The sequence below is a fragment of the Jaculus jaculus genome, chromosome 7 (assembly GCF_020740685.1).
Source record: "Jaculus jaculus isolate mJacJac1 chromosome 7, mJacJac1.mat.Y.cur, whole genome shotgun sequence".
Classification (NCBI taxonomy): Eukaryota; Metazoa; Chordata; class Mammalia; order Rodentia; family Dipodidae; genus Jaculus; species Jaculus jaculus.
This window is the reverse complement of record NC_059108.1, coordinates 69083520-69098261: the sequence shown is the minus strand read 5'-3', so window position 1 is coordinate 69098261 and position 14742 is coordinate 69083520. Positions and strand designations below refer to the sequence as shown.

Genomic DNA, 14742 nt, shown 5'->3' with positions numbered 1-14742 from the left:
GCAGGGGTAGGAGAACCGCTGTGAGTTCAAGCCACCCTGAGACTACATAGTGAATTCCAGGTCAGCCTGAGATAGAGTGAAACCCTACCTCAAAAAACCAGGAGGGGGGAAAAAAAAGGAAAATAAAATACTAAAATCCACCTCATGGGTAAAGCTACTTATGACATGTACTTTTCTACTTTCAGCCCTTCTGCCATACCCTAGCTACCCCACACAGAGCTGTAGCCACACAACAGATGTGAAACACTGTTTATTCTTTGTGGAAAGGTTGAACAAGGTGGAAAAAGTCCTTAGAGGGCACTGACCCAGCCCCGCCCTGCAGGTTCCTGGGGTCATATGCCTCTTCCCCCCTCCCCCACCCACACCCATGCCCCTCATTAACAAAAAGGAACAATTTGAAGGAGTTCATATATAATAATTATAATAAAAATATACATTAAACAAAACAAAAAAAAACAAACAAGACAGAAATTTAGCTGAACTGCCAGCACCGTTCACCTCATTACCCTACCCACATACCCCCCACCCCAAAATCTCTCTCCTCTCACTCCTTCCACAGGTCTTACTTTCCCAAGTCTCCAGTACCATGACCATCTTCAATGGCCTAAGGAGACTTCAAATAGGTGGGCTGGGTGGGAAAGAGGAAAGTCAAGATATGAATAATGTGGACTGAAGAATGTGGGCATCAGGGAAAGGAGGGGCCAACCTCACCCAGAAACACCCAGGCACCTGTGCTTCACTGGGGTAGTGAGGCTGACTGAGTGCTGCCAGGCCTCTGGGAACCTCCTCTGGCCTTGCAAATAGTTGGCCTCTCCCAGTAAGATCCTCAATTCTCCAGTCCCTATATGCATGCCTTCTTTGTTCCTGTCTTAGCTCCCACCTATCCTTTCCACACTGGTCAGTCAGCAAGGGGACAGAGAGGCCAGTGTGACTTCCTTAGGGCTCTTCCTGAGAGCGCCAATAAAATGTGCCTCTCCTGCTATCACAGCACCTCAGGGAGCCCTTGTGGTCTGTCTAGGTCCCCAAGTATGCACTACTACTCCACTCATTTCTTTTTCTCTGACTGCTCTGTCCTGGGGTCCCAGCTTCAGCTGCCTGCTGAACAAGGTTCTTTCTCTATAGCCTTTGGGCTCATTCCTCACCTCTGGTCTTCAGATCCTATTGTCTCCCCTTGTCTCCATTCCACTGTGGACCACCCTCCCTGGTTTCAGCTCTTTCAACCTTGAAACAGCTACCCAAGGATAGGCTAACTTTCAGGAGGGGTTAGGGTCAAGTTTTTTTGTTTGTTTGTTTGGTTGGTTTTTTTTTCCCCTAGCCCCAGTCTAGCCCTCAATGGCTCAGGCTTCTGTGGAAGTTATTCAGGCTGGGTGGGACAGAGGCAGATCTTTGTGGAGAGGACCAACTGACCGAGCCACCAAGACTCTCTTTGAGCTTTTCTCCCAAGGTCTTAAGGTGGCAGAACAATCCTTCCACCTTTAAACACACACATTTATATTCCCTTTAGCCAAAGAGTGGTGGGAGGCTGCCAATTGGGTATACCTGGTACTTGCAGGGCTGGAGTGCCCAGAGCCTCCTGAGGTCAGAGTTTAGAAGTTTAAGGTATACAAGGGGATAGAAAAGGAGCAGACAATCCCATGTGACCTTTGCTAATGAGGTGGGAGGGTTCTGCCTTCAAGTGCAGAGCCCCCACAATATTCACATGAGGCTGGACACACACCAAACTACATGGATCTCCTGAGGGCCAGAGGCTGGAAGAGACCATCTTCCTGCCCAGCTCTCAGGGGATCCACTGAGGGAAGAAGCAATGCCAAGGGTGGTTGAGGCCAGTTAGGGCCAGAGAAGGGAGACTGAGGGAGGAGATCAAGATGAGAAGGAACAGCTCACCCACTACCCCCTGCTGCCCCTGGTCTTCAGAGGCCAAGTCCTTGTGGTAGGAGTGGGCGGGCCAGCGGTGGGGGTCAGACCTTGTCCAGCAGGGAGCGCTGGCAGTAGAGCAGTCGCTTGGGGGTCCCATGCCGTCTGAAGAGGAAGACAGCAAGGCCCGCAGCCAGCACCAGGAGCAGCAGCATCACCGGCAGCACCACGGCAGCAGCACTCACCACCCCACTTCCCTCCTCGCCCACCTCGATGATGATCACTTCTGTCTCCTCCTCAGTGCCCTCATCAGGGCGCCCCCCGGATGGGCAGCCCATCCAGTCCCGCAGAACTGACTTGGGGTAGCCTGGCTCTACCTTCAGCTTCTGGTTGTTGAATTTCCAGTATTTATTCCCCTTGTAGAAGTATGTGAAGACTGGAAGGAGTCAACAGGAAGGCGGCGAGGAGTACCAAAGAGCCAAGATGGGGGAATAGGGGCCAAAAAGGCCCAAAGTGAGAAGGAGATTTGGTTAGTGTGATAGTCGGCTAAACTTACCCCCTCAGTCTTACAGAACAACAGTTTCCTCAAGCATAACATGGGGGTAATCACAGTACCAGGTTGGAAGAGTGGGAGACTACAGGGCATGCTGCAGGAAATCACTTGGCTCAGAGCCTGGCATGTGACATGTCCTTCAATGTCATGACTCTTCAATGCTTCCCACATAATTCTTTCCTGCTCTTCCCAGTTCCCAAGTCCATCCCTCCTCTTACATATCCCTTCCCTTGCCACACTCACCTTCATCACTGCCCATGAACGAGCCTCTGGGAGACTCTGGGATTCCTTCCCAGACTTTGATATTTTTGGGGTACTCGCTGTCCACTGCCCTGAACTCCTCGTTGAAACGGTAGTACCTGGGGAAGAGGAGGGAAAGGGAAGTGGCTCGACACAGGCCATGTCCTCAGAGGTTAGCAGACCCAGGACAGAGTACACCAGTGAGCAAAGGGTAGTTGAGGACAGGATGGGAGACAGGGGTTTTGAGTAATGAGGGCTTGCAGCTAAAAGTGGCGGAAGGAGGAGGTGGAAGGGAGGGTCTAGGCTTCAAGGAGCCACCAGCAGCCCTTAATGACAGTGCCTGGCTGCTGGGGTGGAGGCATCAAATGACCAGGTCTGAAATGGTGACCCAGTCACATCCCACTCATGTAGCACCAAGAAAGACTATCCATTGCTTAGTCGGCAACTTCTTCATGAAAACATCTTGGGGAAAAGGTAGGCCTTTCTCCAGAATTTGGGGATGAGGGAATTTGGGGTGGCAGTTGTGTTTTCTGAGAGGAGAGATAGACTGGAGGGATGGATTAGTGGATAAAGTACTCTCTGCTTAAGTTGGAGTACCTGAGTTCAATCCTCAAGCCTACATCAAAAGCCTGAAGCACCAGGCGTGGTGGTGCACGCCTTTAATCCCAGCACTTGTGAGGCAGAGGTAGGAGGATCACCATGAGTTTGAGGCCACCCTGAGAATACATGGTGAATTCCAGGTCAGCCTGGGCTAGAGTGAGACCCTACCTTGAAAAACCAAACCAAACCCAAACAACAACAAAAAAAAAAAAAAAAAAAAAAAAAAAAACACCATGAAGCTATGGTAGGATTCTATAATCCCATGCTGCCTCTGATGGCGAGATGGGAGGTAGAGACAGCAAAATGTCCCGAAGCTTGAGGTGAGCCTATCAAGAATAGAAGAATGAGAATCCAGAGTGGGAAACCCTGCCTCAAATGTGGTAGACAGGTGAGGACAGACCCGAAAGTTGTTCTCTGATCTACACACACACACACACACACACACACACACACACACACACACACACACAAATAATTAAAAATTTAAAAAGGATAAAAAAAAAAAAGCTGGGCATGGTGGCGCATGCCTTTAATTCCAGCACTTATGAGGTACAGGTAGGAGGATCCTGTGAGTTTGAGGCTAGTCTGAAACTATATAGTGAATTCCAGGTCAGCCAGGGTTAGAATAAATAAATAAAATATTTTTTAAAATGAGGGCTCCCTTGGTTTCCCACCAGGAATCAATGGTAAGACCCTATTGCTGAAGACTCCACATACTTGGGCTGCAAGGCCACTGAGAAATCCTGTTGGAACTGAGCTGATAACCTCTTCCATGTAGACCAGCTGACAGAAAGCTGGAAGAAGCCATTCTGCATGTAGTTCAATGAGAGAAAGAGAAATCATCACTGAAGATACTCAACAGTGGTCACTGCAAACCTTATATTTGGCCAGCCAGGCCAAATGAGCCAATGGGTGCAAGAGTGGCACGTCTGTCATGGTGGAAACCAACTGCCCTCTAATTTGACTGGAGGCCCGCTCCATGGGTGGGGGGGTACATCCCTGATACTGAAAACTTAAAACATGGGTAGTATGAGCAGAGTAACGTCTGCTACTATCTGGCTAAATGTCTATACTATGTTTATCAAACTGCCCAGTAAGCACTTCTCTTAATGTTCATACCCTTATATTAATGCTACTCTCACTTTTGGTACAGAATCTTCTCTTTTTAGATGGCAGTGACCTTGGGATGACTCAGAAGGCATCATGCTGCTGGAAAGAAGTGACAGGAGTGCTCAGACTGCAATATCTCTATCATACCTTCCAAGACACAGGGTCTATTGTGGAAGAGGTGGTGGAGAGAATGTAAGAGCCAAAGGAAGTGTAGGACTCCTTATAACATGCTCCCCCCAGACACAAAATGGCCTGGATATCCATGACCTCACAGTGCCTGACACTACCTACACAAGACCATCATAATAGGAGGAAAAGATCATGACATCAAAATAAAAGAGAGACTGATTGAGAGGGAGAGGGGATATGATGGAAAATGGAGTTTCAAAGGGAAAAGTGGGGGGAGGGAGGGCATTACCATGGGATATTTTGTATAATCATGGAAGTTGTTAATAAAAATAATTTTTGAAAAGACAAAAATAAATTAGGGGAGAGGCCATGGCTAGGGGCCTGAGGTCATACTTGTTTCCCCGGAAGAAGTAGGTCTTTCCGTTGGGCATCCAGAAGAGAGCAGCATCAATCTTGTCAGTAGGCAGTCCTCTGCCCAGCTCTTTAATGTGCTTGGGGTAGCCAGGTTCCAGGGAAGCCTCATCAAACACCCAGTGCTTGTCTCCTTGGGAGGAAGAAAGAAGAATCTGGGTTCAACTTGGGCTCTGGGGTTTTTAGGTGTCAACTGGCATCAGTTCCTCCAAAGAGACCCTCCCAATGCCCTTGTACCAAGGTAGAATGCTTTGTTACCTTTGAAAAAGACAAATTTGCCATCCTTTCTCTCATAGGCAGTGTTGATAGATGCAGGCAGGCCCCTCCAGAATTGGCCAATGGGCATTGGGTATCCATCCATCACCTGGTTATTCCTTACCCGCCAGAACCAGCGCTCCTGGAAGTCAGTCCAAGTGGGAGGAGCATATTATGTCCTGTAGCCTAGTCTTTCTCAGTCTCAATGATCATGACTGTTCCCTGAACCCTTTAAAACTTTTTTTTGGACAGGGTTTCGTGTAATCCTGGCTGGCCTCAGACTCCATATATAGCCAAGGATGACTTTGAACTTCTCATTCTCCTGCCACCACCTCCTGTGTGCTGAGGTTACAGGCAGGCACCACCACCACATCCAGATTTACTGGTGCTAAGGACCCACCCAGGGCTTCATGCATGCTGGGAAAGCACACTACCAACTAAACTATATCCCAATCTCTCCCTCACTGCACTTTGTTCCTTAATTTAAATTTCCTGTCTTTTTATTTTTACTTTTTCCTCCCTGAGGTAGGGTCTCCCTCTAGCCAGGCTGACCTGGAATTCACTATTCTCAGAGTAGCCTCAAACTCACAGTGATCCTCCTACCTCTGCCTCCTGAGTACAGGGATTACAGGTGTGTACCACTATGCTTGGCTTTCCAGTCTTCTTTTTGTTGTTTCCACCCAGCTTCCCTACTAGGAGCTGCCCACTTTTTTACCCTCAAGGTAGAATCTCACTCTAGCCCAGGCTGACCTGAAACTCACTTTGCACTCCCAGGCTGGCCTTGGAGATCCTCCTACCTCTGCCTCCTGAGTGCTGGGAGCAGATGTGTGCACCACCACAACAGGCCTGGAAGCCCTTTTATTCCCCAAACCATTCTAGTTCTTCTCTTCCTCTCACCTTGAAGACAAACATCTCTCCTCGGAGCATGGCCACAGTATCAAAGTTCCCATCACAGATGTTGGGCCCATAGGTGGGGTTTTTGGGCTTATCAGGGACAGAGGGCCGGGAAGTAGTTCTGGGTTGATGGGGTATCTTGGTGGGTGATCCTGATTTACTCCCTGGGTGAGAGAACAAGAGGGTCACTTCAGATTTAGGGAATGGACGAATAGGGCTTTAGGTAAGGCTGAAGCAGTCAGCTTAAATGTGTTCAAGAGGCATTCTCAAAAGCAGGCACTGATGGAGGTAGGGGCTGGTGGTATGTGTGGAGAAGGGAAAATGCATAGACCAGAGAGATCAAGAAGGAACCAAGAACAGACGAAGAGGAGCAGGTGTGGGTGCAGATCACTCACCATACAGTTGCTGGATCCCACGGCGGTCATCATCTGGCAGCATGAAGTTCTCTGTGTCCATCCACTGGTAAAAGGGTGCCATGATGGCAGAGGGATCGTTCGAGTGCTCCAGGCCCAGGGCATGACCCAGCTCATGCACAGCTACCAAGAAGATGTCATTCCCTGGAAGGATAGGGATGGTTAGATGGCAGTCTGAGTTCCTTCTCCCATGGCTTCCTGCTTCCTCACTGGAGACTTGAGTTTCACACATAACCCTGCTGCTCATGTTTTCTATCCAAAGTGACCAATCTTGAGGGTCAGTTTCCCACTTGGTATCCAAAGTACAAAACCAGTCAGTAACCTCCTCCAGAACAGAAGTGCTCTGGGGCAGGAGTCCAATTCCTAAAAGATATTTTAACCCTCCAAAGGGCATAGTTTCTCCCAGAAGCTAGGTATGATGCTTGCCTAGAAATATGGGTAAGAAGGATTCTCTGGAAAGTCAGTAAGGGAGTGAGAAGACCAAATATAAAGAGCTCAAAATAAGATTCTGCTTTTGTTAGAAATCAGACCAGGATTTTTTTTTTTTTTTTTTTTTTTTTTGGTTTTTCGAGGTAGGGTCTCACTCTGGCTCAGGCTGACCTGGAATTCACTATGTAGTCTCAGGGTGGCCTCGAACTCTTGGCGATCCTCCTACCTCTGCCTCCCGAGTGCTGGGACAGACCAGGATTTTAATTCCAGCACTCGGGAGGCAGAGGTAGGATTGCCATGAGCTTGAGGCCACCCTAAGACTACATAGTGAATTCCAGGTCAGCCTGGGCTAGAGTGAAACTCTACCTTGAAAAACAAAACCAAACAAAAGTCAGACCAGGAGTCCTTTCTAACACTTTAAAAAATATATATATTTTATTTATTTGTTGGGGGGTGCAGATAGAGAAGAATGGATCTGCTAGGGCCTCTCACCACTGCAAACAAACTCTAGACATATGTACCACTTTGTGTATCTGGCTTATGTGGGTACTGGTGAATTGAACCTGGGTCCTTAGACTTTGTAGGCAAGTGCTCACTACATCATCTCTCCAGCCCTCTAACTTCTTTTTCAATTGTCTGAACTGAATTTAGTGGTGAACACCTTTGATCCTAGCACTACGGAGGTGGGAGGATTGCTGTGAATTGGAGGCCAGCCTAGGCTACAGAATTCTAGATCAGCCTGGGAGAGAGTAAGTTCCTACTTCAAAAACAAGCAACTAAGCCGGGCATGGTGGCGCACGCCTTTAATCCCAGCATTCGGGAGGCAGAGGTAGGAGGATTGCCATGAGTTCAAGGCCACCCTGAGATGGCAGAGTTAATTCCAGGTCAGCCTGGACCAGAGTGAGACCCTACCTCGAAAAAAAAAAAACAAAAACCAAGCAACTGGAGAGATGGCTTACCAGTTACCATATAAGCCAGATGCACAAGGTGGTACATATGTCTAAAGTTCATTTGCACTGGCTAGAGGCCTTGGCATTCCCATTCTTCTTTATCTGCCACCCCCCAATAAATAAATAATGGGCTCTCGTGTACCCACTCTTCTCTCTATATCTGCCCTTTTCTCTCTCAAATAAATAAAATAATAATTTGAATAAATGAGTTACAGCCAGGCATGTTATACATGACTTTAATTCTAGCATTCAGAAGGCAGAGATAGGAGGATGGCTGTGAGTTTGAGGCCAGTTTGGGATTACGGAATGAGTTCAAGGTCAGTATGGACTACAGTTTCACTGTAAAAAAGAAAAATAATGCTGGGCATGATGGTGCACGCCTTTAATCCCAGCACTTGGGAGGCAGAGGTAGGAGGATTGCCATGAGTTTGAGGCCACCCTGAGACTACATAGTGAATTCCAGATCACCCTGAGCTAGAGTGAGACCCTACCTTGAAAAACAAAAACAAAAACAAAAAAGCCGGGCATGGTGGCGCACGCCTTTAATCCCAGCACTTGGGAGGGGCAGAGGTAGGAGTGTGAGGCCACCCTGAGACTATACAGTGAGTTCTAGGTCAGCCTGGGCTGGAACAAAACCAAGAAAAACAAAAAAACCAAAAGTAGAGAAAAGAATTACAAAATTGTGTGTGTATGTGTCATGCGCATGCCACAACATACATATAGAGGTCTGAGGGCCTCACTGTAGCCCAGGCTGATCTGGAATTCACTATGTACTATTAGGGTGGCCTTGGACTCATGGAAATCCTCCTACATTGGCCTCCCCAGTGCTGAGATTAAAGGCTAAAGGCATGTACCACCATGCCCTGCTGTATTTTGTTTTTGCTGACTGGTGTATGCCAGTCTACCTGGCCTGAGAGCTTCTTCCATTGCTGTAGGCACATTGGGATTACAGCAGCATATGCCTCAATGTGTCCACTTTTATGTAGGTTATGGGGAATTGCACTTGGCCTGGCAGGTTTACAGGAAAGCACCTTTAACCTCTGAGCCATCTCCAGCCCCTTCACCTCATCTAGGTAGCCCAAGCAGACCTCAAATTCACAATCCCCTTGCCTCAGTCTCCTGAGTGGTAGGACTACAGATGTGAGTCACCATGCCTGTAACACTTATACTTTGGTAGAATTCCCCCAAACAACTGCTGATTCTCCTCAGAGTAGAACACAGGATTTTCTTACTCACCATTGAGATCCTCATTTTGGACAGTCCAAGGCTCAGCAGAATCAAAGTGGGTGTCCCCTCCAATGTTGGGGCCTGGGAAGTAGGCGTGGGCCAGGAAGCCACCTTCACCATCAAAGGGTGTGCTGTCACCATGGAAACCCTCAGCAAACAAGATCATGATGTCAGCTTGCTTTTCATGGCCTTCTCGGATGTAGGCATAAGGTACCTCGCGGAAGCGTAGTGGTGTGGCACTCTCCCATACACGGAATGCCTTACGAATGGCCTCAAATGTGGCATATTCGCCTACCTTGGGGGTGTAGTTCTGTATGCTGAGGTTCAGCCATGACAGGAGAGGATAGGAGTTCATAAGGATAAGAGGGACCAAGTTCTCCTTCCCCGTACTCTCCCAGGTCTGAGGTCCCCAGCCACCATGCCAGACCCACTCTCTCTATTGCTATGTGCATGCGGTCTCAGGCTCAAGAACTGAAGGCTTAGAAGAGTCTCATGCTTAGGCTTTCTGGCATCCCCCAATGGCTACACCTCTCTCCAGGATGATAGCCATCCCCCCTCCCCACTCCCAGGATGCCTTCTAGAAATAGAATTGCAAGCCATCTCTGAGAATGCATACACAATTAATAGGGGAGGGTATTGGATTCTAGAAAGGGCTCTGGCCTGTTAGACTCACCAGAAAGTTATTTCATTATGCTGCCATTTGAGGCCCTGGATGGCATAGCGCTTCCTTCGAACATTAGCCTTGATCTCTGCCCCAAACTTGTCTGGAACACCACAGCGGGGACGCCTCATGGCTCTAGAGTGGGAGCACTTAGGTTAGTGTGGTACATGGAAGAGAAAGATCTCCAACAGGAAAGGGTGGAGCTCTACAGCAGGCCCAGGATCATGGCCTCTGGCACTAGCATCAGCACTGGGTGAGGTTCTATGAATGTGTGTGGGGAAAGGCCAGGTTATGAGATCAGACTTGGGGGCTGGGGAGAAGGCTCAGCAGTTAAAGGCACTTCCTTGCAAAGCCTGCTAGCCCAGTATCCTGGTACACATACACAAATAAACAACAACAACAATAATAATAATGAGATCAAGGTGAATATGAGAGGGTTGAGATTAGTGTGTGGGGAAGGGGTCTGGCAGGTAGGTATTGGGCATTCAGATTTCTGGTGCCTCAATGGTGTCAGTGGTGCCTGGCAGAATGCTGTCAGGATTAAGCACTTACTTCATGGTATCTGCATCAGCCTTGCCTGTCACTTGCAAACCATAGAACTTTTGCATGGCAGCAATGGCAGCTGAGAGTGACTGGGGTGAGCGTTGTGTATGGGTACGCAGGTCTCCTGGAGGCAGGTAACCATACTGCTGCAGCCAGGCCTGTGGGGAAGAGGGTGTGGCTTAGAACATTCCCACTTGACTCAGGGGGAACAGTCTGTCTCCCCACAGTGCCTGATGGATGTTCTTGGCTTAGTGAAGAAAGGAACTGACTCCCAGACTGGCTCTGGCAAGTCTGCAAGAACTCTCAAAGCTGACTATTGACCTCAACTCTGACCTCTACGATCCCCTACCCCGATGGCTTGTCCCCTAGGTGTTGGTGGTGAGCACAAACAGGATTTATTTTTTCTTTTTGTTTTCTTGAGATAGGGTCTCACTCTAGCCCAGGCTGACCTGGAACTAACTCTGTAGTCCCAGGCTGGCCTTGAACTCAGTGGCCTGCCTCCTAAGTGCTGAGGCCTGGCTAAGAATGAGTGTTCTGATGAGTTTTAGGATATCTTCTTAGAGCTGTCAATCCCTTCAACACTTTTCTCAGAACTCTGTGTCAGTGTTATCTTACACAAAAGGCACATCCTATCTGAAAAGTGGTTGTGCACATGAGGCCAGGGGAGGGTAGTGGTGGTGTCAAGTGAGAAGGCCAAACATGAGGATTTCATGGAACAGAGGGGCCATGTACCCAGTGGAGATCTTTTTAGAAAGGAGGGCAGCAAGAGTCAGAATTGAGGCTGGCTGCTGACAGGGGAAATTAGCCTGGGGATAGGGCTGAAAAGCCATTATCCTTCCAAATATGATTTGATCTAGGGCTCAAGACCTAAAGATCTACCTCAGGTTCTAAGTGGAGGGAGTGGGAGACACATATGGAGATTTGATGATTGTGCCATTTTATTTCAGGTATGTTGTGAATTGTTTAAAATATAAAGGTTGGCATATTGTTTTAAAGTTAGGTTTCTAGTATTTGACTTTTCAGGTACACACTGCAAAGCTGCTCTGAGGGAAAAGTAAATCTTTTTTTCTTTTTTTTGGGTTTTCAAGGTAGAGTCTCACTGTAGCCCAGGCTGACCTTTAATTCACTATGTAGTCTCAGGGTGGCTTCGAACTCACAGTGGTCCTCCTACCTTGGCCTCCCAAGTGCTGGGATTAAAGGTGTGTCAGTCTTTATATGTAACAATGGAGTCATTCCTTCTCACCCAAAAAGCCAAACTAGCCAAGTTATATATGGAACATGAAGATGCTTGGATCCTCTTATGGGAAGACATCATCCAGAAAACTTTGGTCCTTTTCCAGCTTTGCCTTTTTAAGGAGTCTGGAGGGGGCTGCAGGACGAAGACTCGGAGGGGAAAGGACAGAGGCTGCCTTGGGTGCTACATGCCATATCCACGTTCATGAGGATGGGTCTATTTCCACCTGATGCTTCCTCTTCAGGCTTAGGTGCTGGTGGCAGAGCAGTGCTCTGGTGTGGGTCTGGGGGTGATTCAGGAGCAGCTGACTGAGGACCAGAGCCCAACAAGCACATGAATTGCAACACAGTTGCAGGAAGTGATTCCCCCCCCCCCAACAAGGCTGACTGGAGTTAGGGTTTGAACTGTAAACAACCTACCCCTTCCCCATCAATCAGGCTTGGCCAGGTAATTCTAGTACCACCTGGTTCGAGCCCCATCCTCATAGAGAAAGTTAACCTCTTTTATACCAGAGGAGAGCTAAAGAGAGGCCTCCAGTCCAGAACTGTTGCTCAGGAGCTTGTCCTGGCCGTGCTGGGTGATGCCACAGCAGTGCTCTCAGGAGGCCTCTAGGACTGGTGCCAGAAACTCCCTTTGTCCCTAGCCTTACCTGCAGGACAGCTAACCACCCGGTTCTGACCACTGCTGAGGGAGAGGGAGCAGCTCTTTCAGGGCTGATGGAAGGATGGGAGTGGCCTGCCCCTCCAGCTGAAGTGAAATGTGGAGCCAGACCCTCAACCCAGAGCCAGGCTAAAGGGAATGCTAAGACAGGAAGGGTGAGAGTGTGGCGGCAAGGTGGGGAGAATCACGTCCAGGAGATCTGGATAAATTCCTTTCCTGTGAGTCTTTCAAGAGGCAGGAAGGTCTAAATAATCACACCCGCAACCCTGCCCCTCAACCTGTAAAGAAAAATGAATGCTTACTCAAGGAAGGGACTTCCCTGGGCTGAAAAATGTCACAAGGCCTAGAAAGGAAGTATTCCTATCCTTTTCCTCCTCCTGGGCCCAGGCAAGTTTCTTCCTCCCATCTCACCAGGGCCAGGCTCTAAGCAAAGCAGGAACCACCGAGATTATGAGGTCGGAACCACAGAAGACAGGACTCTTGTGTCTGTGGCTGGGTGGGGGTAGGGCAAAGAGCTAGACAGGCCCAGAGGAGGAGGGGGCTGTCCTGGAGCTGGTACAAGGCTTTGGAGGCCTGGTGGAAGGGACCCAGCTCCCTGAGGCCTGGGCCACCCCAGCTCTCCCTCCAGCATGGTCTGGAGAAGGAGCAACCGTGTTGGATGGCTACTTTTCTCCTCATCTAGAATGGCAGGGTATTTCTCTAGGACAAAGTCAAGGGAACACTTTTCATATTAGGAGGCCAGAGAGGGTGGGGGATCTCTGGCTCTAGGTTAAGCCCTAGATCCCAGCCTCTGAGGCTCCTGTTGTTCTGCCCTCTCAACCCCCCCACCCTACTGTGTCCCAGAAGCAAATGGTGGTTCTGGCACGGGGAGGCTCATGACCCACTTAGAACAGAGCCAGGGCTGCTGCCCCTCCCGGCGGCGGGGTGGGGATTGGGGGATAGTGGGAAGGGAGGGTAAGGAAAGGGAAAAGGGCAGGGTAGTGAATTGGTCCGGCCCATAGGGAGTCCTCCAGATGCCCAGGCTCCTTTTGTTAAGAGCTTTCCTTTCTGGCTTAGTTGGGGACTCTAGTCCTAGGAAGGGGTGCCTTCTCCTGATCTCTCCACTAGAGGACTTTTACTCTTCCTGGCCTCCAACACCGCGGCCAGTCCCAGCACCACACTTTTCTTGGACACACAGTATACTTTCTAGAGAAGTTTCGTCTAAGACCAGGGCTGGGACTAGCACAGTCAAATACGGATCCCATCCCCCCCATCTTCGGCTTTTCCCGGCCCCTCCTGACCACACCCAGGGCCTAGCCACGCTGAGTGGGTTGGGATGGCCCAAAATAAGAAACTGATTAAATCCGTCTCCCACCTTCACCCCAAAATAAGAGGAGAGAGGGAAAACTTCCTTGGACAACTCCCACGCCGTTTCCTCCAGGGCCCGGAGGGCCACAGCCAGGGAAGGGCCCAAGGGGAGGATGGAGGTGCTCCAGTTAGTAGGGGACTGTAAGGGCGACCCGAGGGCGCTTTCTCCCCACTTCTCATACGACTCCCCCAGTCAAGACTGCAATTACCGCAGAAAAACAACAGCAAAAGGGGCTGGAAGGCGCCGGTGGGGCGGGGACGCAGGCGCTGACCCCCCCTCACAAAAAGAGCTTTGTGTGCGGGCAAATGCGGCCAGCACCGCGACCCCGGACGCCGCAGAGCCGCCCGGCCGCCCACTCGCGACCCCACCTGGCTGCGGGTGCGTCCGTGGAGGGGCCGCCGGTCCCGGCTCGCGGCGGGCGCTGGCAAGCCCGAGGGACAGTCTCGTCCCGACCGGGGACCGGGACGGCCGGCGCGGAGTGAGAGCAGAACCCAGAAGTTTAGGAGGCTTCCGACTGGCTTCCAGATCTGAGCGCAGAGCCCAGGAAAAGGGGGAGGAGGTCGATCCCCACAGTGAAAAGGTCTTCCAAGGAAAGGAAGGAATGGGAAAGATAGGTGGAGACGGGGGAGGGGGGTTGGAAGAGGGCAAAAGTTGGATGGACTTGGAAGTTTGCAGATGAAGACGGGGAAGAAAAGCAGGGGGCTCCTGCAGGCTCGAGCAGCCGAGATGCCCAGAGCCCGGGTCTCGGAGTTGGGGGTGGTCCCCGTGGAGACCTCCGGGCCCGCCTCCCTTCGAAAGGGCCGGTGGGGCTCACTTACTTCGGGGCTGAAGTTGCTGCTTTGGGCCCAGCAGAGGGAGGTGAGCGCAGTGCCGAGCGTGAGCAGGGGGAGGAGGAGGCTGCGGGAGGGTCGAGGGGTGGGAGACATGGTCCGAGACGTCGGGGCCGCCAGGCAATGCGGGCTCCTCGGCGAGGCCCACGTCCTGGGGTCGCGCCGCCGGAGCTCCCTAGGGGCGCCTTTGTCTTCGGTAGGCACTGAATTTGGATTCCTACAGCTCTGGTCGACTTGGAGATGAGGGGATTGTTCTTGAAAGTGCCCGTTTGCTCTTCTCTTTCCCGTTTTTTTGATCTTTCTTCTGCTTAGTCGGCGAACTGAGTTGGAAGCCCTCTCGGCTCTTTCCTTTGGTCCCTCCCTTCTCCCTCCCGCAGCCTCTCCTCCTCCCCCGCCCCAAT

At 50.3% G+C, this 14742-nt stretch overlaps 1 protein-coding gene across 1 annotated transcript; it reads right to left on the bottom strand.

Moving 5' to 3' along the window:
- Positions 1–237: 237 nt before the first annotated feature.
- On the bottom strand, positions 238–14742 carry Mmp14 (matrix metallopeptidase 14). Its single transcript, XM_004661781.3, has 10 exons — positions 14330–14742; positions 10279–10427; positions 9739–9861; positions 9075–9382; positions 6442–6603; positions 6050–6210; positions 5156–5294; positions 4880–5030; positions 2651–2766; positions 238–2290 (listed from the first exon to the last, which is right to left on the bottom strand). Exons 1-10 carry the CDS (start codon positions 14435–14437, stop codon positions 1959–1961), a joined length of 1749 nt encoding a protein of 582 aa, XP_004661838.1. The 5' UTR covers positions 14438–14742; the 3' UTR covers positions 238–1958.

What these genes read in the sequence shown, in the direction of transcription:
- Mmp14 (XM_004661781.3), bottom strand. Translation starts at nt 14,437, where the DNA reads ATGTCTCCCACCCCTCGACCCTCCCGCAGCCTCCTCCTCCCCCTGCTC. An exon ending in GAGAGATGTTTGTCTTCAAG is followed by an intron (nt 5,295 to 6,049) that starts GTGAGAGGAAGA and finishes ACTGACTTCCAG; the next exon opens with GAGCGCTGGTTCTGGCGGGT. An exon ending in TACTTCTTCCGGGGAAACAA is followed by an intron (nt 2,767 to 4,879) that starts GTATGACCTCAG and finishes CCTCTTCCCCAG; the next exon opens with GTACTACCGTTTCAACGAGG.